The sequence below is a fragment of the Dendrobates tinctorius genome, unplaced genomic scaffold (assembly GCF_039654945.1).
Source record: "Dendrobates tinctorius isolate UK_male_01 unplaced genomic scaffold, ASM3965494v1 ptg000029l, whole genome shotgun sequence".
Taxonomy (NCBI): Eukaryota; Metazoa; Chordata; class Amphibia; order Anura; family Dendrobatidae; genus Dendrobates; species Dendrobates tinctorius.
The window spans coordinates 25,882,738-25,906,676 of record NW_027361697.1 but is presented as its reverse complement, the minus strand read 5'-3'; the positions used below and the strand labels follow the sequence as shown (position 1 = coordinate 25,906,676).

At 42.5% G+C, this 23,939-nt stretch overlaps 1 protein-coding gene across 2 annotated transcripts in view; it reads left to right on the top strand.

The window, feature by feature from the left end:
- LRRC8D (leucine rich repeat containing 8 VRAC subunit D) overlaps positions 1-3,734 on the top strand; it is a 97,286-nt gene extending 93,552 nt beyond the window's left edge. For both annotated transcript variants that reach the window (XM_073571486.1, XM_073571485.1), the window contains one exon: positions 834-3,734. In XM_073571486.1, coding sequence (XP_073427587.1) covers positions 836-3,403 — 2,568 coding nt within the window. In that variant the 5' untranslated portion in view covers positions 834-835 and the 3' untranslated portion in view covers positions 3,404-3,734. The remainder of the gene's footprint in view (positions 1-833) is intronic.
- The last annotated feature ends 20,205 nt before the right edge of the window (positions 3,735-23,939 follow it).

Sequence of the window (23,939 nt, the reverse complement as noted above, 5' to 3'; positions counted from 1 at the left end):
GCACTGCTGCCACCTGGATGTTATGCATACAGAATAGATGGATACAGTAATGCATGACATAAAACTGACCTGGAACATGACTTACTGAAGTTGCAAAACATTACGTATAAGTGAAACGTTAAAGTGTGGCTGCATTTTCTGAAGATTGCTCAGAATAAGCTGTCCTGTGTGAATATGAGGAATTGAACACTATTGCTGGTCATTATAAGACTTGTATCTTGCTTTGCTTAGCAGTTTTCCCCTCTGTCGTCTCCAGTAACTACAAGCTGTAATGGCCTCTTTTTGTGTGCTGTCTCTTTTTCCTTCCAGATTCTCCCTCGTCTCCATAAACTTCCATAGGCAGCAGATGTAATTTGATCCCTCACTGAAGACAGATCTGTAGACAGATTTGAGCAGTCTTTGAGAGTGAATGATTAGTGGGGGGCAGAATAAGTGATTGTTAAGTGGGGAATGAGACATTTTTTCTCTAAGTTTGTGCACACATTTAGTATTTGCAGTAGAATTTTTGGGAAAAAAGTGTAAATTAGGTCCATTTTTGTAACTTTTGCTTGTATTTTTTATTATTCATTTGGATGAAAAACACTGCTAAAACACTATAAGAATTGACATACTGTTCAGGTTTAAAAAAAATGATTTGATTGTTCAAATCTTCATGGCAAAAAATAAAAATGTGCGCGAGATTTCAGAAATCTCATTCACTTTGCTGGTACTCTATAAACGCTGCATTTTCTTTGGTGTTTATTTGCTCATATTACAAACTCAATGTCTCCATTGTGGAAAGGTAATAGTAAGTTAAAATAATTTATTAATGTTGCTTGTTTTTTCTTTTTTAGGAATGTTCACCCTTTCGGAAGTTGCATCACTTAATGACATTCAGCCCACTTACCGAATTCTAAAGCCATGGTGGGACGTGTTCATGGATTATCTGGCAGTGGTTATGCTCATGGTTGCCATCTTTGCCGGCACCATGCAGCTAACCAAAGATCAGGTTGTTTGCTTACCAAAGTTAGAATCCGCTGTCTGTTTAACAGCTCCAGCAAGCAAGGATGGACAGAGCAACTCGCGAGGGTCCTCTCAATTCGAAGAGACTACAACTACAGAGACTAGTAAAGAATGGCTGACTTCCTCCCCTGAAGTTAAACTTGAGACACATTTGGGAACACAGAAAGACATTTTAATTAATCCAGCTCCTTCTATTCAGAGTCTTAATAAAGAGGCAAGCAACCCCGGAGGAAGAAAAACCAACCTAGACTACCAACAGTATATATTCATCAACCAAATGTGCTACCATGTGGCACTTCCATGGTACTCCAAATATTTTCCATACCTTGCACTTATACATACAATTATATTAATGGTTAGTAGCAACTTCTGGTTTAAGTATCCAAAGACCTGCTCAAAAATCGAACATTTTGTTTCCATCCTTGGCAAGTGCTTTGAATCTCCTTGGACAACAAAAGCTCTGTCCGAGACGGCATGTGAAGACTCGGAAGAAAATAAACAGAGACTAACCGGTGCTCAATCCCTCCGAAAACATTTCTCAAATAGCAGCGAAGAGGGAAGTCCAAGCCCCAGTACTCCAATGATCAATAAATCGGGCTTGAAGTTTTCAGCAGACAAGCCAGTAGGAGAAGTTCCCGGAATGACCATCTTAGACAAAAAGGATGGGGAGCAAGCAAAAGCCCTTTTTGAAAAAGTTCGTAAATTTCGTACTCATGTCGAAGACAGTGATTTAATTTACAAGCTTTATGCTGTTCAAACAGTGGTCAAGACGGTAAAGTTTATTTTCATTCTTTGTTACACTTTGACTTTTGTAGCTTCCATTACTTTCAAGCATGTCTGTTTCCCTAATGTGGAGCACCTTACAGGATATACTGCATTCGAGTGCACCCATAACATGGCTTTTATGCTAAAGAAGCTCCTCATCAGCTACATAGCCCTGATTTGTGTTTATGGCCTTGTTTGTATTTACACCTTGTTTTGGCTTTTTAGACGACCTCTGAAGGAATATTCGTTCGAGAAGGTGAGAGAGGAGAGTAGTTTTAGTGACATTCCTGATGTTAAAAATGATTTTGCATTTCTTTTACATATGGTAGACCAATATGACCAGTTATACTCCAAGCGCTTTGGTGTCTTCTTATCTGAGGTCAGCGAAAATAAACTGCGGGAGATCAGTTTGAACCATGAATGGACCTTTGAGAAACTTAGGCAGCACATATCTAGAAATGCGCAGGACAAATTGGAGCTACACCTCTTCATGCTTTCCGGAGTCCCCGATGCTGTGTTTGAGCTTACTGATCTTGAGGTTTTAAGACTTGAACTTATTCCAGAGGCTAAAATCCCTGCCAAAATTTCTCAAATGACTGCTCTTCAAGAGCTGCATCTCTACCACTGTCCTGCCAAGGTTGAACAGACTGCTTTTAGCTTTCTAAGAGACAACTTAAAGTGCCTGCATGTGAAATTTACTGATGTGGCTGAAATACCTGCCTGGGTCTATTTGCTGAAAACTCTACGGGAATTATATTTGATGGGTAATTTAAACTCTGAGAACAATAAGATGATTGGACTCGAGTCTTTGAGAGAGTTACGACATCTAAAGGTTCTTTACGTGAAGAGCAATTTGACCAAAATACCATCAAACATCACTGATGTGGCTCCTCATCTAACCAAGCTTGTAATTCACAATGATGGCACCAGGCTGGTTGTCCTAAATAGCCTTAAGAAGATGATGAACGTAGCAGAGCTGGAACTCCACAATTGTGAATTAGAGAGAATCCCACATGCTATATTCAGTCTGAGCAACCTGCAAGAGCTGGACCTTAAGCTGAACAGCATCCGTACCATAGAAGAGGTGATAAGCTTTCAGCACTTAAAAAGACTGACTTGCTTGAAGCTGTGGCACAATAAAATAGTCAGCATTCCTCAGTCTATATCACAAGTCAAAAATCTGGAATCTCTGTATCTATCCAACAACAAACTCGAGACGCTCCCCGTAGCTCTCTTTCACTTGCAAAAACTACGGCACCTGGATGTGAGCTATAATTGTATTTCGGTAATTCCGCTAGAGATAGGCTTACTGCAGAATCTTCAGTACTTGTATGCCACAGGGAATAAAGTGGACATCTTGCCAAAGACACTGTTCAAATGCATCAAACTAAGAACTTTATGCTTGGGTCAGAACTGTATCTCATCGCTACCAGAGAAGATAGGACATCTAGTACAACTTGTGCATCTAGAGTTAAAGGGAAATTGCCTCGATCGCTTGCCTTCTCAAATCATTCAATGCCGTCTTCTCAAGAAAAGTGGCCTGGTGGTTGAAGACCATCTTTTCGATGCTTTACCATCAGAGGTGAAGGAAGCATTAAACCTGGATACAAATACACCTTTTGCGAACGGGATATAGACATGTAGGCTATTTACAGAACAAAGACCGGTATTTTGTTTTTGTCAGCGTACAAAACTCGTGGAGTATTTTGTTGATAAGAAGCAATGTGTTTTTTTGGACAGAGTCTGTGTACTTACGGAGATTTCATTGTTCAGTAGGCAAGCAATTAACCGTCTTAATTAATGCAGGTATATAACATGATTATCAATTTATACATTTTGCAGATATTAGAGAATACAAATGTTCTGTTTTTCTTATGTGATTTCAAGATATTCCGATATGGCTGTTTACAAATGACTGGTATGCCCACGTGTTTATAGATCAGATGCCGATTAAATTTTGATTATAATTGTTTTCATTTCGTTTGTTAAAAAAGGTACATAAAACATGTATATTTTATACATACATATGACTCACGGGTCTCCTCCAAGTAAGACATCTTGAGAACTTGTTTTCTATAATTTTTCAACAGTTTCCAGGAGCCTTGTCTTTCATAGCGTGCATGGAGCCTTTACGGAGCACAAACACCAGGCTTGTGTATTTTTGTTAGGCCTGTTTCACACTTACGTTTTTCCTGTGCGTTGGCAGCCGCTAAAATGGCGGATAACGGATCCGTGGGCGATGAAACACCAACGGGAGCCACCGGACAGTTGGTGCGCCAGGATCCGCCGATTTCGGAATTTTAAAGGAACCGCGGCTGAAAAGAAAAAATGACTACCGGCGATGTAGCGGTTTGAGGAGGCGAGATCTCGGACGATGCCGCGGTGAGTGGAGGCGGGATCTCGTGCGATGAGGCAAGATCTCGGGCGATGTCGCGGTGAGTGGAGGAGAGAGAGAGAATTTTTTATCCAGCAGCCAGATTGGATTTAGGGTTAAACATGTAGCAAAAGAGGAAAATACGGATCCGGACAACAAAAAAACGTTGCATTGTCCGTTCGGTGATCTCAGCGGACGCCAAAATTTTGGCGGATCCGCAGAAATACGGATGCAACGGATAATCCTCAGTCAAAATCTGCCGATAATGAAAGTCAATGGGGAAAAACACGGATCCACCAAGATAAATGGATCCGTTTTTTTTGCAAATCGGCGGATTTTGACTGATGGTGACAAACGGATGTGTGAAACAGGCCTTAAAGGGAATCTGTCATTTTTGCGCTATCTCATCTGAGAGCACCATAATGTAGGAAAAGAGACTCTGATTCCAGGGATGTTTTAGTTTACTGGGTGCAGCAGTCATGTCACAATCCTGGCAGTGATCATCTCCTGCTGATAATACAGTCATCATATTTAAACAACAGCACACAGCCTAATAAGTGACACATCGCTGAAATCAGTGTCTCAGCTACAAGCTTGCGCTGCCCTCAGATTACATAGCAAAAACCTGCTGACAGATTGCCGATGAGATTGTTATAGCTGTTGTGCAGTAGTACCTGGCAGCGGCCATTGCACATTGAATAGAGCTATGCTTTGCAGTTCATTTCTATGTGGATAAAAAAGTGGATCTCTGTGGGTGCTGGGTGTCAACTGCTCACCGATCTTATATCAATCACCTATCCTATAAAGAGGTTAGCAATATGTTGTGCCCAGAAAATCCCTTTAATATTTTAAGGCTTCATGCAACGTAGCATCCATACGGGGCCATAATGCAACACAGATATATTGTACTCTACATTTGTATGGATCCAATTTCTGAAACAAAAAATGAAATGCTCCATTGAATGCCACATTGCGGAGATGATGTTTTTGTTCTTCATGTTCCACAGTTTTGCTCCTCCATATAGCATTGTATTCTGCATTATTTTCTTCAGTGGTGACTGTCATTTTAACAGCTTTTGCATAAATTAATAGTCTAAGCAAATATAAGATACACGGTAGGTAGTGATGGGCGAGTAGCATCATTGCTCGGGTGTCCTCCGAGTATTTTGGCGTGCTCGGAGATTTAGTTTTCGTCGTCTTATCTGCATGATTTGCGACTTGTAGACAGGCTGAATACATGTGGGAATTCCCTAACAAACAGACATTCCACACATGTATTCAAGCTGTCCAGCAGTCGCAAATCATGCAGCTGAGGCGACAAAAACTAAATCTCCGAGCACGCCAAAATACTCGGAGGACACACGAGCATGCTCTGGGAAACCAGAGCAACGAGTATACTCGCTCATCACTAGTGGTAATATTTTTTATCAGAGAATTCTGCTTTTTTCTCCACTTATGAGCCACTTCTTGGCCTCACATATGAACTCTCCATTGACGTGAAAGAAAATCAGCTCAGATCCATCGTGGTTGAAGCAAAACGGACTGCCACGGTGGACACCGCATCTGGAGGCACGTTTGCCCCTCTCTTATATACTGACAAGCTCATTACCTTGGAGAGATCATTCTCCTCAATGCCTAAAGCACCATCGTCCTTTCTGATAGATGCCTATAAGATCTACACAATCTATATACCACACGTAACTGAAGAAGGTCACATTGACCAAAACGTCTTTTTTCGTGTACTACAATAAACCGCCTTACAAATACCTTTAGGTTGAGTGCTAGTTTCATATTTGTTGCTTTAACGGTTTGGGAACCTAACCTTAGCACCATCTTGAGTTGTGCTCACAGTGTTCTTTCTATACGAAAAGAAGTATTGGTCATGTTTGATTTCATCAAGGCCTAATCCTTTGTTCTCGGAAAAGATAAGCTGCTAGATACTTCTGTCGCTCTCTATACATAAACATGAACCATCGCCTGAGAAGGTATTTTTTAGAAATATGAGAGAAACAACAGGTGGTGGAATGAGCATCTTTTTTGTAATGATGGATCCCATATATGAGTAGTGTCTGGCAAGTTTTTTTTATGCCTGAGCCTTTACACAACTCGGACAAAGCTGTGAACCAGTCCGGCGTCCAAAGCAGTGAAAAAAAAAAAAGAATAGATGGCCGTGTACATGGAAACCAGGCCTCAGACCCTAAAGTTATACTAGAAGTGACCCCATAGATTTCTATGAGATCGTTTCCAGCCATCCATAGCATCACTAATTGCACTGCATTTTTCTTGGAGCCAGATTAGAAAATGTTACTGGCTATGGACATTAGATCAGCTCACAAACTGCACAACTTTGCATCAGTTGTGTCCGGCTAAGGCATGAAAAAAAGCTAACCGGACACAATTGAAATATGGGAACCCAACCATATCCAAGGGGAGAAAGAAAACCCAGCACTCATCGAGCTCCGGTAAAAACTTGCGGTTTTATATCCAGACGACAACTGAGAAAACCATCTTCTTCAGCTTATGGAATCTGGACTTAATTCTGTCTCCAGTATCATATTTTAACAGTTGTCTGGAAATAAAACTTCAAGCCTTTACGAGTCAATGCCTTGTGCTGGATTTTCTTTTGTAATATGGTATCGTTTACATCAGATGATCCGCGCCATTAAACCTCCAACCGTAGGCTACATCTAAGGGTCCCGTTTCATATAGTGACGCTCCAGCGATCCCGACAATAATACAATCTGGTAAGGATCGCTGGTGTGTCTCTACATGGACGCTAGTAAGCTGCCAAACAGGCAGATCTATTCAGCGACGCAACAACGATACGGCGATCCGTATAACGACCTCGGCGGTCGTTGGGACCTTGTCACACAGCAGCTATTCTGACGACTCGCGCCTGCGTCCCTGAGTTCTGCGTCGCCAACGAGGTCGCTCGTCGGCGTCAAACAGCGATGCATGCTGGCCAGCGGGACGCCAACGATCAAAAAATGGCCTGGGACAATCAAGCACGATTAGCGATATCCAGCGAGGGGGGGGGGACGGTCACCGCTATGTGTCACACGTAGCGAGATCGCTGGCGAGGTCGCTGTTGCGTCACAAAATCGGTGACATTTCAGCGATCTTGCTAGCGATCTCGTTATGTGAGACGGGCCTTTATTAGCCTGTCTAAACAGCCCAACCACTCATGATGTCACAGAACAATTGGTAATAGGTCGTTCTTGTATAGACTGTTACTGTTCTTGTCAGCACGTCCAGTTTACACAGGACAATGTGCTGCCACGATGGATTATTTTTTTTTTTTAAAGATCATTTCACCCTACGTATGAGTATTTTCCCCATTCATTGGGTGATCGGCAGCCTGTTTACACTGCACGATTTTCAGGAATGAGAATTCCCAACTGAATGCTGTCATTGTATCTGCCATTAGTATCTTTTGTGGTTGGCCATTCCATATTTTGCCAACTCTAAAGAACCCTTTACTATTATGATATCTAAGATGCCTTTCCTCCAGACATAAAGAATGTTCTCTGTTTCTTTGAATAATTGTTGAAATTCATGAATTATTTGCCACTTCTTTGTTTTCTTGCTACACAAATTTACTTAATGCAGAGTCCAAAACTGAATCCCATCAAGATTTGGTCTTACATGGGATTTTTTTAGAGGTGCAATATTACATGTGGATCAAAATTTGCTTTTGCAACTGCTGCCTGGCATTGAGTATTGCTTCTTGGCCCAGTTGTAAATGGACTGCAGTAATCCTGCTATCCCCAGTACATTGCACAGTAATGGAATCCCCATGCCTTTCCTCACATAGGCATAATAACGTTATTAAACTACACTTTTCAGTAATGACCTGTTCGTCTCATGGAGCAATCTCTGCACTGTGGGGAATTTACCTTTACTGTGCCCCAGAGATCACTGGAACTGGAAGTTACCGTGACTCTCCGATGCATGTGCACATCAAAATTGAAGACATTGCCCACATAAGGACGGAACAGTACAGAGGAAAGAAGGCAGGCAGTGTGCAGACACGGGATTTATGGCCGCAGACATGACGTGAAAGGGACACGGAAGAGAAGGGGAGCAGAAATCTTATACCGTATAATGAAGACCAGAGCAGCCTTATCTTCCAGGCATCATACGACCCATAGTTGGGAAGATTGAAGGTATAAAAGATGATTTTTACTGAACAAGGCCACATCCAGGAGGCATACGGGTATGACTAATTTCTCCTGTATACACCATGTATGCCCATATTCATAATGAAAAGCTCAAAAGGGTGACAGATTCTCTTTAAGCCAAAGCAACCAAATCAAACCAGCTGTGGGCTGGTGTTATTAGTCTGGGAGGGTGCCAATATCCATGGCCTGTTTAGCCTTTGCTGATTAGTAAAAATATTGGCGACCCCAGTTAATTTTTTGGGGGGTCCCCCCTTTTTACTAACCACTAAGGCTAAGCAGATAGCTGTGAGCTGTTATTAATAGTCTGGGAACCTTTATGGCTATTGGCCCCTTCCCAGAATAATAAAAGGAATCGCCACAGAAGAAAAATGTAGATTAAAACTTCAGTATTTATTGCTCAGCATTAAAATGCTAGCGGTTCCTCCAGTGGTATCAAGCCAACGCGTTATGTCTGCGGCTTACTTATGCTTGTAAGAATAATAACAAAAGCTGTCTGGTTTCCCTCAGCTGGCTAAGAAAAATAAGAGGGACCGCCACACATTTTTTTTAATAATTATTTTTTAAATAATTATTTTTTAATTATTTGTTTAATATGCATTGTACACGAATGGCAGGTGCTGACTACAACTATCAACAGCGTTGCTTGGTCTCACCGTAGGGAGACCAGGCTACTATGATGAGAGTTGTAGTTAGTGCAATTCCCAGATGGCATGTGCTGGCCTGACTACAACTGTCATCAGCGTCGCCTGGTCTCACTGATCGTGGGAAGGCCGGGCAACGATGATGAGAGTTGGATTCAGCACCCGGAGCCTGGGAACAGCCTTAACTCTGTAATGCTTTTCCCAGACGCCGGTATGTGTCACACTGATGATACACACGGACAGCACATGGATACCACATGGATATTACACGTGGACAGCACCGGCACTGTCATTTCCAGTACCGATAGTATCAGGACGTGTGAAGGGAGCATAACACGGCATTTGCAGATTAGTATTATTGATCACAGTGGAAGTCATTATGGATGCTGTTGGAAATGCCTAGTGAAGGATCCACACACTCTTTTGCATGCCTGTATTTGAAGCAGTGTCTAATCAGGAAAGCCTTTGGGAAAATCTTTCCCGATTGCACTTTCCAGAATCGATCTCAGTATTAATTCTAAATATATAGCTGCTACATTGACCTGTATTATGGTCGCCTAAATGCAAATGGTTTTATGCACACAGGAGAGCTACAGTGGGGCAAAAAAGTATTTAGTCAGTCAGCAATAGTGCAAGTTCCACCACTTAAAAAGATGAGAGGCGTCTGTAATTTACATCATAGGTAGACCTCAACTATGGGAGACAAACTGAGAAAAAAAAATCCAGAAAATCACATTGTCTGTTTTTTTTTCATTTTATTTGCATATTATGGTGGAAAATAAGTATTTGGTCAGAAACAAAATTTCATCTCAATACTTTGTGATATATCCTTTGTTGGCAATGACAGAGGTCAAACGTTTTCTGTAAGTCTTCACAAGGTTGCCACACACTGTTGTTGGTATGTTGGCCCATTCCTCCATGCAGATCTCCTCTAGAGCAGTGATGTTTTTGGCTTTTCGCTTGGCAACACGGACTTTCAACTCCCTCCAAAGGTTTTCTATAGGGTTGAGATCTGGAGACTGGCTAGGCCACTCCAGGACCTTGAAATGCTTCTTACGAAGCCACTCCTTCGTTGCCCTGGCGGTGTGCTTTGGATCATTGTCATGTTGAAAGACCCAGCCACGTTTCATCTGCATTGCCCTTGCTGATGGAAGGAGGTTTGCACTCAAAATCTCACGATACATGGCCCCATTCATTCTTTCATGTACCCGTATCAGTCGTCCTGGCCCCTTTGCAGAGAAACAGCCCCAAAGCATGATGTTTCCACCACCATGCTTTACAGTAGGTATGGTGTTTGATGGATGCAACTCAGTATTCTTTTTCCTCCAAACACGACAAGTTGTGTTTCTACCAAACAGTTCCAGTTTGGTTTCATCAGACCATAGGACATTCTCCCAAAACTCCTCTGGATCATCCAAATGCTCTCTAGCAAACTTCAGATGGGCCCGGACATGTACAGGCTTAAGCAGTGGGACACGTCTGGCACTGCAGGATCTGAGTCCATGGTGGCGTAGTGTGTTACTTATGGTAGGCCTTGTTACATTGGTCCCAGCTCTCTGCAGTTCATTCACTAGGTCCCCCCGCGTGGTTCTGGGATTTTTGCTCACCGTTCTTGTGATCATTCTGACCCCACGGGGTGGGATTTTGCGTGGAGCACCAGATCGAGGGAGATTATCAGTGGTCTTGTATGTCTTCCATTTTCTAATTATTGCTCCCACAGTTGATTTCTTCACTCCAAGCTGGTTGGCTATTGCAGATTCAGTCTTCCCAGCCTGGTGCAGGGCTACAATTTTGTTTCTGGTGTCCTTTGACAGCTCTTTGGTCTTCACCATAGTGGAGTTTGGAGTCAGACTGTTTGAGGGTGTGCACAGGTGTCTTTTTATACTGATAACAAGTTTAAACAGGTGCCATTACTACAGGTAATGAGTGGAGGAAAGAGGAGACTCTTAAAGAAGAAGTTACAGGTCTGTGAGAGCCAGAAATCTTGTTTGCTTGTTTCTGACCAAATACTTATTTTCCACCATAATATGCAAATAAAATGAAAAAAAAACAGACAATGTGATTTTCTGGATTTTTTTTTCTCAGCTTTTCTCCCATAGTTGAGGTCTACCTATGATGTAAATTACAGACACCTCTCATCTTTTTAAGTGGTGGAACTTGCACTATTGCTGACTGACTAAATACTTTTTTGCCCCACTGTATGTGCTGGATGATTTGCTGTGGCATGTGAAGTCACCTGCATTAATATAGTATAGAGCTACAGGAACTCTGTGCACTACAATGTGGTGCACTATATAGCTGCTATAATATGAGATATTTTTCCCTAGAGAAAAATTACAGAGTGAAGCTCTTCTATAAAAATAAATATATTTGTTTGCATACGGCAATGCTTCTCAGCTGCCTATGCAACCCACTCTTAGAGAGCTGAGAAGAAAATATTTTTAAAAACGCTTAGAAATGTTTTGTATAATGTGATTATAATCCGACATATTTATTTTACATGTATAGTTTATTTCCAAGTCCTAATGTAAGGGGTTAATGTTTCTCCTTGTAGAGGGTGCCAATTCAGCATTAGAAGGCTTGGGAATTTAAATATGCAAATAGCAAATATTCTCTTCGGAGAGGAAGTGGAGATGATCTCTATCACCATCTATTGATGGTAGCAATCCTAAAAGTCAACATCGACCCTTTAATGAGCCTTGCCATATCACTTAGTATAAGAGGCCAATACAGACACTCCATTTCCAGTCAATGTGTTCCAGGGTGTTTGCCACTCATCAGTGCAAAGCAGGAGGTCTGATTTCACTGTGTGAGAGGAACCTTTGCACTCATAAAGAGCAAACACCCTGAAACACATTTCTGCAAATGGAGTTTCCGATTTGGCTTCTTGGCCAAAGTCATGTGGCAAGGCTCGTTACTGACTTTTAGGTTTTCTACATTCAAAAAGTGGCAATAGAGTGCCAGGTACGGTATCTTATTTAGCCTATAAAGTCTATACTTGACTTTTCTGCCACACTTTCTGTTAGGCCGGGATCACACTTTCAACTGCAATGCGAGAAGCTCACGCGAGTCTCTTGCATCAATACCCAGCACTGCCGCCAGCACTCGGGACCGGAGTGTGCAGGCTGCATGTATTTCTATGCAGCTGAACGCTACGGTCCGAACCGCCGCCGGCAGTGCCGTATATTGATGCGAGTTTCTCGCATTGCACTCGCAAGTGTGACCCCGGACTTAGTCTGAGGATACAGTCATCTGTTAAAGTTTGGGCACCCCTATTAATGTTAACCTTTTTTCTTTATAACAATTTTGGTTTTTGCAACAGCTATTTCAGTTTCATATATCTAATAACTGATGGACTCCGTTATATTTCTGGATTCAAATGAGGTTTATTGTACTAACACAAAATGTGCAATCTGCATTTAAACAAAATTTGACCGGTGCAAAAGTATGGGCACCCTTATCATTTTCTTGATTTGAACACTCCTAACTACTTTTTACTGACTTCCTGAAGCACTAAATTGGTTTTGCAACCTCATTGAGCTTTGAACTTCATAGCCAGGTGTATCAAATCATGAGAAAAGGTATTTAAGGTGGCCACTTGCAAGTAGTTCTCCTATTTGATTCTCCTATGAAGAGTGGCATCATGGGCTCCTCAAATCAACTCTCAAATGATCTGAAAACAAAGATTATTCAACATAGCTTTTCAGGGGAAGGATACAAAAAGTTGTCTCAGAGATTTAACCTGTCAGTTTCCACTGTGAGGAACTTAGTAAGGAAATGGAAGAACACAGGTACAGTTCTTGATAAGCCCAGAAGTGGCAGGCCAAGAAAAATATCAGAAAGGCAGAGAAGAAGAATGGTGAGAACAGTCAAGAACAATCCACAGACCACCTCCAAAGACCTGCAGCATCATCTTGCTGCAGATGGTGTCACTGTGCATCGGTCAACAATACAGTGCACTTTGCACAAGGAGAAGCTGTATGGGAGAGTGATGCGAAAGAAGCCGTTTCTGCAAGCACGCCACAAACAGAGTCGCCTGAGGTATGCAAAAGCACATTTGGACAAGCCAGTCACATTTTGGAAGAAGGTCCTGTGGACTGATGAAACAAAGATTGAGTTGTTTGGTCACACAAAAAGGAGTTATGCATGGAGGCTAAAAAACACAGCATTCCAAGAAAAAACACTTGCTACCCACAGTAAAATTTGGTGGAGGTTCCATCATGCTTTGGGGCTGTGTGGCCAATGCCAGTACCGGGAATCTTGTTAAAGTTGAGGGTCGCATGGATTCAACTCAGTATCAGCAGATTCTTGACAATAATGTGCAAGAATCAGTGACGAAGTTGAAGTTACGCAGGGGATGGATATTTCAGCAAGAAAATGATCCAAAACACCACTCCAAATCTACTCAGGCATTCATGCAGAGGAACAATTACAATGCTCTGGAATGGCCATCCCAGTCCCCAGACCTGAATATCATTGAACATCTGTGGGATGATTTGAAGCGGGCTGTCCATGCTCGGCGACCATCAAACTTAACTGAACTGGAATTGTTTTGTAAACAGGAATGGTCACAAATACCTTCATCCAGGATCCAGGAACTCATTAATAGCTACAGTAAGCGCCTAGAGGCTGTTATTTTTGCAAAAGGAGGATCTACGAAATATTAATGTCACTTTTATGTTGAGGTGCCCATACTTTTGCAGCGGTCAAATTTTGTTTAAATGCAGATTGCACATTTTCTGTTAGTACAATAAACCTCATTTGAATCCAGAAATATAACTGAGTCCATCAGTTATTAGATATATGAAACTGAAATAGCTGTTGCAAAAAACAAAATTGTTATAAAGAAAAAAGGTTAACATTAATAGGGGTGCCCAAACTTTAACATATGACTGTATCATTATGGTGTCATCCATTGTGTAATTAGGATGGACAGTAAATATAATGCAGTACATGTAGTTTCAATAAAAAAAAGATGATAGGAAGTTGGACAGGGTATAAACATGCAGCATCATGGATATTTTTTGGGGGGTGACCTATCATTGAAATGCATGGGGAAGTTGTCAGACTGCTGACAGTGGATCCAGTCCTGCAGTGTGCTGCATTCTGCTGCTATGCAGAGGCTGTGTCCGCAACTCGGCTGAAAACAAGTAATGGAGCTCTTGGCTCTGTTCACTGTTATTGCAGCTTAAACGCTCTAATACAACAAGTGCAAGACTTTCTCAATCCATAAACTGAATCATGAAGGTTCCTCTTCTTTTACCAAATTGTCAGCATAGACGATACCGGTAAACCTTAAGGAAAAATACTTTATTCAGAGACCTGACAACACGATTAATGCTTGACTTTGCTACTTACTTTACTAATATATTGACCCCTGTTTCAAGACGTTGGAGGCCATGGGTAATTGAGGGAAATTTATAATTCCCTCTATACTACTAGACTGGTGTCAAAAAGCCACAAAATGTGTCGAAACGGTCAATTGTGAAAATGGTTTATTATCACCTTTTGCAACACTTGCCTAAAAAAGTGAACAACCGTCACATGAAGATATTACTATAGTGTGTGCCAGAAAAATGGCATATATTGGAGTTAAAATCTAAGCCAGTTGAAAGCTGAAATAAATGTCATTTTCTGATCCACCTACATCTGAAAAAATGTGCCAAATGTATTAAGAAACGTGCAGCTCTTACAGGGAGGGAACCAGTCACCATGAAAATGAAGTCCAAGGTCAGGCAGCAATAGATGTACAGGGAAAGGACAATGCACAGAGACACAAACCACACTGATCTGAAGCTACAACTGACAGCGATCTGGGACTGCCAGCCAAGTTAAGTAGCTGAGTAATCATTAGAAACAGGAAACACCTGACAAGAGCTCAGCACCTCCCAGTCTCAGATTGGATGGCCAAGCTATCAATCAAAACACAGCTCAGCAAGCTCCTGCACCAGACTGGACGATTGAGCTGTCAATCACTGCATTCAAGACACACTGAGCGGTGGAATCATGACATATAGTAAACTATACTCCAGGAAAGTCTTTCTTTATGAGGAATCCAGACATGTCGGCAGAGCTTGCAGCCCCTCTTTAAGTAGTGTCTGATGTCTGAATTGATAGTTCCAACTGGTTTATTAACTCGTTCATGTTTGGTGGCAAAGTGCCACAACATCCATTTGCCTAATGACTGGTGATGAGACAATTCAATTATCTAACCTGCAAATGGAGGCTGCATTTTTATTAGCTACCTTAATGACTCATTTTCTTGTCCTTAGGTGGTCGCTTTAGGGTGTGTGAACACACTGCGGATTCTGCTGCGGATTTTTCAAAACCAGCAGGCAAATCCGCAGGTCAAAAGACCTGCGGTTTATCTGCGGATTAGCCTGCAGTTTTCCCCAGCGGTTTTGTCGAGGTAGCTATTTAGGGAGGGCTAAATTAACCCTTCACGGTTGAGCCAGTGATGTCCAAATTATTCCAGTGTTGCTAGCAACTCAAATAACCACACGGAGACGGGGGTCTCTGTACGGGAGGATTGAGGCAGATCACTAAGCCCCTTTACTTTAGTCACTTCTTTTATAACATTTTGCTTAATTATGCAAAGTTCTCAACTACCAATAACTTAATTTCACTTTGTAAGCCAATAATATTGCAAGAAAACCGGAAACTACATATATGTCCGTATCCAAATAGAAAGTAGTATAATGGCATTTTCTTCAGAGTTTTACACTCCCGCCTCCCTTATCTTGCACCTGATGGGAACAGTCTGGTTTCATGACAGCCCATCCCAATTCTAAAAATTTATCTTACAGCAACAAAAATGGAGAAGCAAAACCGTCAGAGAATGGATAAAACGAAACTTCAGCTTTGACTTTAGTATTAACCCTTCACAGTTTGACACCTCTACAATGGAGCAGGTGTAAAACCGCTGCGGATTCCACACAAAGAAGTGACATGCTGCGGTTTTGAAACTGCAGCAAATGCACGCAGAAAAATCCGCACTGTGTGCACTGCGATTTTTTTATTTCCATAGACTATAAAGGTACTGTACACTGCAGCAAAAACTGCTGCGGATCCGCAGGACCAAAACCGCTGCGGATCCGCAGCGTGTGCGCACACCCTTATTTTAAAATGACTGATGATATCAGTTGAAAAAAACTCATTTTTATCACTTGAATAAAAATATATCTTTTATGATAACAACAGTAAGACCGATATAGTTGTGTCAAGCTTATTCCGAATCCAACGCATACAGTACATACTGTACATATTAGTGCTAGTCCTAGTGCGGATTGTAGTGCACAGATAACTATCAGTTAAGGCTCCCATACACATTAGACCAATTTTGACCAAACCTGTTAATATAGTTGGGTTTGGCCCACAGTCTGATGTGTATGGGGGCGTCAGGGGAGATGTTGATCGGACATGTCTGATCCCGGACTGTGGATCTTGTAGTTCTTCGAGAGATAAGCTGCCGGCCAACTTGTCAGCAGGTGGCTTTCTCTTAGAGAACACAGGAGTGATCGCTTGGTCAATGGGAGAATCAGCCGAGGTGGTTGACGACTGAATGATTGACCAAAGCATCGTTTATCCAACCATCTAATATGCATGGTAGGCTTCAGTATATAAAAGTGCTGCAGTGGTAGACTGGAAGAGGGCCTTGGGATAATGAAGAAAAGACATTCAAATGGATATTGTGGAGAAAGAGAACAAGTGCTTTCCTCTGTAAATTTCATCATCGTGTTGTTGTTTTTTGCACAATGCAGTTATATCAGTAATCACTGCTAGAAGCTGTAAAATTAGTCAACAAAGTGAAAAAAAAATGTAGCAGTAGCAACTGGCTGCTGGTGGTCTTTGTTGTGGAAGGGCTGCATTATCATGCCAAAGTCTTGGAACAATGGAGAATCCTCTGGGGCGGGGGGGGAAGGACAGTCAATGCCTAGCCAAAGATTACTAGTCATACTATAAATATAACAGTGGGCTTAGCTTCCTATAAAGTGCTAGCCATTGGATTTACATTACAAAGGCTACATTATTGCTGTAGCTGTGCCACTTATGAGTGACAAAGTCTAACAGATCCTTACAGATCCCATTGGCTTAAAGTGATCATATAGGTAAAATAATATGCCCAAGGGATGGGATATGCAAAATATAACCAACTCAATCATGCTCACATGCCGGCACCCACCTGGATCCAGCGCAACCAGCTCTGTGGTCTACACAGGACCAGGAAGCCGTGATGTCACCTTTCCACCAGCTACTGTAACTAATGATTGGTGTCACACTAGTGGGTTATGTACCCACTGCACCACAGGCCAGGCTTATCCTGAATGGGTGTAACTAAGCTGCTACCTGGTCTTCACTAGAGCCTCTGATGGTGAGGTTAGGCTTGAGTTGCAGGTAACCACCAGGTACCACTCCAGGGCAGTCCCCGGCATTGCAGCAGCTGACTCCCAGGGATCAGGGATGCAGGTATGGACTTGTTAGGCAGGACAGGAACAGGGCCACTGGTGGTACGGATACTGGTGCCGATTCAGACGGAGCAGGTATAGGTTTAGACAGACCCATTTTTTTTCCTATTCCTTTCTGAAGATGCTATTTGCATATTTAATTTCCTAGAGGAGCATTGCAATGCTTAAACGTCTTCTCACATTGGCATGCCAGGCTTGTCATGTAATTCTCCCCAAGGAAAAATGTTACAAATTGGATCTCGGTCAGACGCCTCTTACCCAGCCAAACCACATCTCACACTTTGGACTGATGAGGGGCAGCAACCCAAAACAGTGTCTCCAAATTGAGATTATAGTTTTGCTGTTGTTCTAAGTCATGTGGCATGTTAAAGGGTTAATATTGACTTTTAGGATTTGTACTTCCAAAAGGTGGTTCTAGTGCTTTATCCTCTTCCTCTCAGAGTAGGCTATTTGCATATTTAATTTCCCAGAGGAGCATTACAATATCTCCTCACATTGGCATGCCAGGCTTGCTGTGTCACTCTCTACAAGGATAATTATGCAAATTGTCTCTTCAGAGAGGAAGAGGACTAGAACTCTAGTGCCACCTATTGGAGGTAGCAATCCTAAAATTCAATGTTGACCCTTTAACGAGCCTAGTTACATGACTTAGGATAAAAGCCAAGCCAGAAACTCCATTTGCAGACACTGTGTTTCGGGGTACTGCCCCTCATCAGTGCAAAGTCTCTACAAGGAGAAATGTTACCCCCAGGAAAGATAATGAAACTAATGGAAACTAATGAAAACTAATCATTGAGCTGATTATCTATTATTAGGCTTGGCAATCAATCGGTGGATCTGGGAGACCTAGAGGTCGATTTATATTGGCTGATAATTCAGTAAACGATCCATCATATGACCACTCCATGATGAATAGTAACTAGTTTATCAGAAGATTGCTTAATTTATGATGACTTACAAATCATTGGTGCCAATATTGTGTGAACAGGGATGTGCCGCCGACAACATGCAGGCAGTATGGGGACAGAACGATTGTTTTAACTGTCCCCATACAGTTTGTGTCAGTCCATGTAAATGGTCCATGAAACATTGTGCATAGTTGATTGGGGGCTCATTTATTGGCTGAAATTGGCTTATGTAAATGAGCCTGTAATCCTTCAGAGCAGATATTGGCCATCAGGATACTTTAGTGTCCATTTAGATAAGCCCTACATCATGAAGGAGGGTTCCTATGAAGATTCGTTTCCTATTATCAACCTGTCTAAACAGGATAGCAGTCACCTGATAAACACATACCTTAATTTCTCAATCTCTCGTCCTGTGTAAACAGGTGATGTGCTCCGAGAACATGATATTTTACGCGCACAGAACGATCTCTTAAACATTCTGTGCATATATGGAAACACAGTTTGTAGATCTATAAAGGCCATTAAACTACTGCCGTTTGGCTTTCATGGAGCCGATCGATGGTCGTTTAAGGACCGTGGTGGACCTGCCCTGACCATGAGAGTAAATGAGTCATATGTTTCTTCAAGCCAACAATACCATGATCCAAGGAAAGGCCAGAAGAGATTAGATTTTTTTTAAACATATTAGTTAGGAAAAGGTTCCATGGGTTTTTCTAAAAGTCCTCATTCTTATTAAATGGTTTGTTCACCTCTGGGGACAATTGTTTTTACATAAATACATGTATTTGGAACTAAAAATCATTTTTCCATTTTGGTTTCATTGACACTGTTTGGCTTTTACGGTAGGTGTTCTTTCTTTCCTTTCACATTCAACTTTGATGCGATCTGTGGTCATAAATCAGTTCATAAAAGACAAGAGTTAGATTCTCCCCCATGTGACATGAGAAGAAGCTCACGGATGGATTCGCAGTTAACCTATTCTGTGTGTATTTAGGTAGGAAAACAAAACTGTTCAAAAAGGTGGGCAATCCCTTTAAAATGTCCAGTCCTTTTGTTCTCTGGTGAAAAGTGGTTTCCAGGGGAGTCTGGCTTTCTCCCCTCTCCCCACACACGAACATCCAGGTGTTAAACGGGTTAGTCAAGATGTAGGGCTCAAGTCTGCAGTAACCCTATGTAACAGCAGATTTATGAATCCTCACACGTCGATCCGTCAGGATATTGTCTGGTGTCGGTATCCGGCATCAGGTATGATTCTATTCTATGATTCTAGGCAGGTGAGTGACCACAACTATGTGATTTGCATACATGCGGTCACATACTGACTAGACGTGCGCGGCCTCATTCAATTTAAGTGCATTGGTTGAGGCTGGACACGTCTAGTCGTAATGTGGCCGGAAATATGCAAATTGCGGTCACCTGATCCCTCGCTCCTGGTACATAAGAATCCTGACAGTGAGCACTGTGAGGGTTCACAAGTCTGCAGTGACATAGAATGACTGCAGACTTGGACAGCCCCTGTAATGTGTAAGGAGTCAGTCAGGAGTGATTGATCTTTTGTATAGGGACCTAAAGGCTCTAGGACTCTACCCAACCATAGTGAGAGCTACTCTCTTCAAATGGGAGGAATTGGAAGAGTAGTGAGGCTTCCCAGGAGACGCTTGTCTGCCAACTCGTATATCAGAAAACATCCTAGGAGATCATCTATGGATCTTCTGAAGTCTTGATGATCCCAAAATTGTTTGGAATAATGTTCTATGGAGAATATCTAAAGTGGAGACATTTTGCCAGCATTAATCTCACTATTTGTAAATAAAGCAGATACCTTATGTCTGAACATTATACCTTCAGTTCGTCATGGTTGTGTAATGTGTCACCTCTGGATATATGAGTCTTCATTACTGAGGGAACCAGGTCTATGGCTTTTGCACTCTACCAAAAAAGTCATAATTCCTGTCCCCATAGAATACAATCTGTTATGAATGAGTCACCGAGGAGGAAAAAGGAAAAAGCAAGATAAGCCCAGAAAACCGGAGAGGTTGGTAACTAGCGGATTGCAGACCCCTGATCCTATCCACAACTAGCAGTAGCCGTGGAGCGTGTCTACGGTGGTCCTAAACGCCTCGTCACGGCCGGAGAACTAAATAAGCCTAAAGAAAGGGAAAATAAACTGCCCCAGAGCAGACCCCAAAGCAATAGACAGCCCCCAACATGTATTGTCGGTGAAACAAGATGAAAACACAGACACAGGTAGAAAGATAGGCTGAGCAAACGATGGGGCCCTCACTAACTAGAAAGGACAGGAAAGAAAAGCTGCTGTCTGCAATCACGCAAAAAACCCTGCCAAAAAGAATGTCCAACAAGTCTGATAGAAAAAGGTCCTGAAGTCGCTAGACTTCAAATCACTATATCAGCACTCAGGTATATTCTGAAGACAGAGCAAAGAGATCAACTGATCAGAGACAAAATGGGGATTCAGCCCAGTCCCAACCAGGGCTGGCTGAACAAAAAAACTAAGTAAACCAGACAAAAACTCATATGAACAATAGCAGAGAAAACAGCTTTAGGAAGACAGGAACCAAACTGGAAACCAGGAGCCACAGTCAGGAAAAATCACCAGCAAGAAACTAGGGAGCCGGCTACCTTAAATCCAATCAGAAACTCCTGATGTCCAATCGCAGTCCTCTTCCTCGGGTGGCCGGTCTCTGCCATTTAGATCAGCTTCATTACCTCCCTTCACCAACAGAGGGAGTCCAGATAGAGAACCACTAGTCCTCTGTCAGCACAGCCAGCTCCATAACCCGCACCAGAAGCCAGAGGCAAACCCGAAAATGAGCTCACAACAGTACCCCCCCTTGAGGAGTCACCGAACCCTCATCCATGCCACCGGGCCGATCAGGATGGGCCTGATGAAAAGCACGAACCAATCTATCGGCATGAATATCAGAGGCAGAGACCCAAGAATTATCCTCCTGTCCATAACCCTTCCACTTAACCAAATACTGGAGTCTCCGTCTAGCCAGACGAGAATCCAGTATTTTCTCTACCTCATATTCCACATTACCTTCAACCAATACAGGGTCAGGAGGTGCAGCCATAGGAACTACTGGCTCAACATATCTCTTCAACAGTGACTTTTGAAACACGTTATGGATCTTAAACGTAACAGGAAGAGCCAATCGAAAAGAAACCGGATTAAGAATCTCCAAAATCTTGTAAGGTCCAATAAATCTTGGCTTGAGCTTTGGAGAAGCCACCTTCATAGAGATATTCTTTGATGACAACCAAACCATATTACCCACTTTAAACCGGGGACCAATGGTCCTATGCCGGTTAGAAAACTGCTGGGCCTTTTCCTGGGAGAGAGACAACTTATCCACTACTTGGTCCCAAATCTGCTGCATTCTCTCTACCACAGTGTCAACACCTGGGCAGGCTGAAGGTTCCACTTGGCCTGAAGAAAATCGAGGATGAAACCCAAAGTTACAAAAAAAGGGCGACATCAAGGTGGCAGAACTAGCTCTATTATTTAAAGTGAATTCGGCCAAGGGCAAAAATGAAACCCAATCATCCTGATCAGCAGATATAAAACATCTCAAATAGGACTCCAAAGTCTGGTTTGTTCTTTACGTCTGCCCATTGGTCTGAGGGTGAAACGCAGAGGGGAAGGACAACTGAATTCCCAGCTTGGAACAAAAGGCTTTCCAGAATCTGGAAACAAACTGAACTCTTCTGTCCGATACAATGTTCTCAGGAATCCCATGCAACCGAACCACCTGTTGTAAAAACAAGGGTACCAACTCTGAGGAAGATGGCAACTTTGGGAGTGGTACAAGATGGACCATCTTAGATAATCTATCACAAATCACCCAGATAACAGTCAATCTCTGAGAGACAGGAAGATCAGAAATAAAATCCATTGAAATATGGGTCCATGGCCTCTTAGGCACCGGCAAGGGCATCAACAACCCACTAGAGCGAGAACAGGGTTTAGACCGGGAACAAGTCCCACAGGACTGCACAAAATTCCTGACATCACGAGATAAGGCAGGCCACCAAAAAGACCGACTCACCAAATCTCTGGTACCAGAAATACCTGGATGACCAGCCAATGCGGTGCAATGAACTTCAGACATCACTCTCTTCCTCCACTGGTCAGGAACATACAATTTTCCCATAGGACAACGCTCAGGTCTGTCCTCCTGGAATTCTTCCAGAGCACGTCTCAAATCGGGCGAGATGGCAGAAAGAACTACTCCCTCACCTAGGATGGTAGTAGGCTTGGTCACAATAGGAGAATCAGCAAAGAAACTCCTAGAAAGGGCGTCTGCCTTAACATTCTTAGTGCCTGGAAGAAAGGAGACCACAAAATCAAAACGCGTAAAAAACAAGGCCCACCTAGCCTGTCTAGGATTCAAGCGTTTGGCCGACTCAAGGTAAATCAAATTCTTGTGGTCAGTGAGGATCACAACTTGATGTCTAGCTGCCTCCAACCAATGTCTCCACTCCTCAAATGCCCATTTCATGCCTAACAATTCCCGATTTCCCACATCATAATTGCGTTCAGATGGGGAGAACTTTCGGGAAAAGGCACAGGGATTCATTTTAGACGTCACCGGATCTTTTTGGGACAAAACAGCTCCTGCACCAATCTCTGAAGCGTCTACCTCCACCTGAAAAGGAAGTGACACATCAGGTTGCCGCAAAACCGGAGCAGAAGTGAACCTCCACTTCAGCTCCTGAAAGGCCGAAACAGCCTCTGAAGACCAATTCAGCACATCAGCAGGCCGAAACAGCCTCTGAAGACCAATTCAGCACATCAGCACCCTTCTTAGTTAAATCAGTCAGTGATTTAGCAATACTAGAAAAATTAGCTATAAATTTACGATTAAAATTAGCAAAACCCAAAAACTTTTGGAGAGCCTTCAAAGAAGTGGGTTGAACCCAATCATAAATGGCCTGTACCTTGGCCGGGTCCATATCAACAGTTGACGGAGACAAACTAAATCCCAAAAATGAAATCCTCTGTACACCAAAAAGGCACTTCGATCCCTTAACATATAAGGAATTCTCCCTCAAAATCCGGAACACAGTCCGAACATGTTCCACATGAGAATCCCAATCCCTGGAAAAGATCAAAATATCATCCAGATAGATGATCAAAAACTTATCCACAAAGTCCCAGAAAATATCATTCATGAAGGATTGGAAGACAGAAGGGGCATTAGTGAGCCCAAAAGGCATCACCAGGTACTCAAAAAGTCCCTCCGGAGTATTAAACGCCATCTTCCATTCATCCCCATGCTTGATGCGAATAAGATTATACGCCCCCTGAGATCAAGCTTAGTAAACCAGCAAGCACCTTTAACTCTGGAGAATAAATCAGAAATCAGGGGCAACGGATACTGAAATTTAACCGTAATTTTGTTGAGGGAACGATAGTCAATACAAGGCCTTAATGAACCATCCTTCTTGGCCACAAAAAAAGCCCAGCACCTAAGGGCGAAGAGGATGGTCTGTCTAATATGACCCTTCTCCAACGACTCCTTAATATAAGATCGCATAGCCTCGTGTTCGGGTACAGACAAATTGAAAAGTCGACCCTT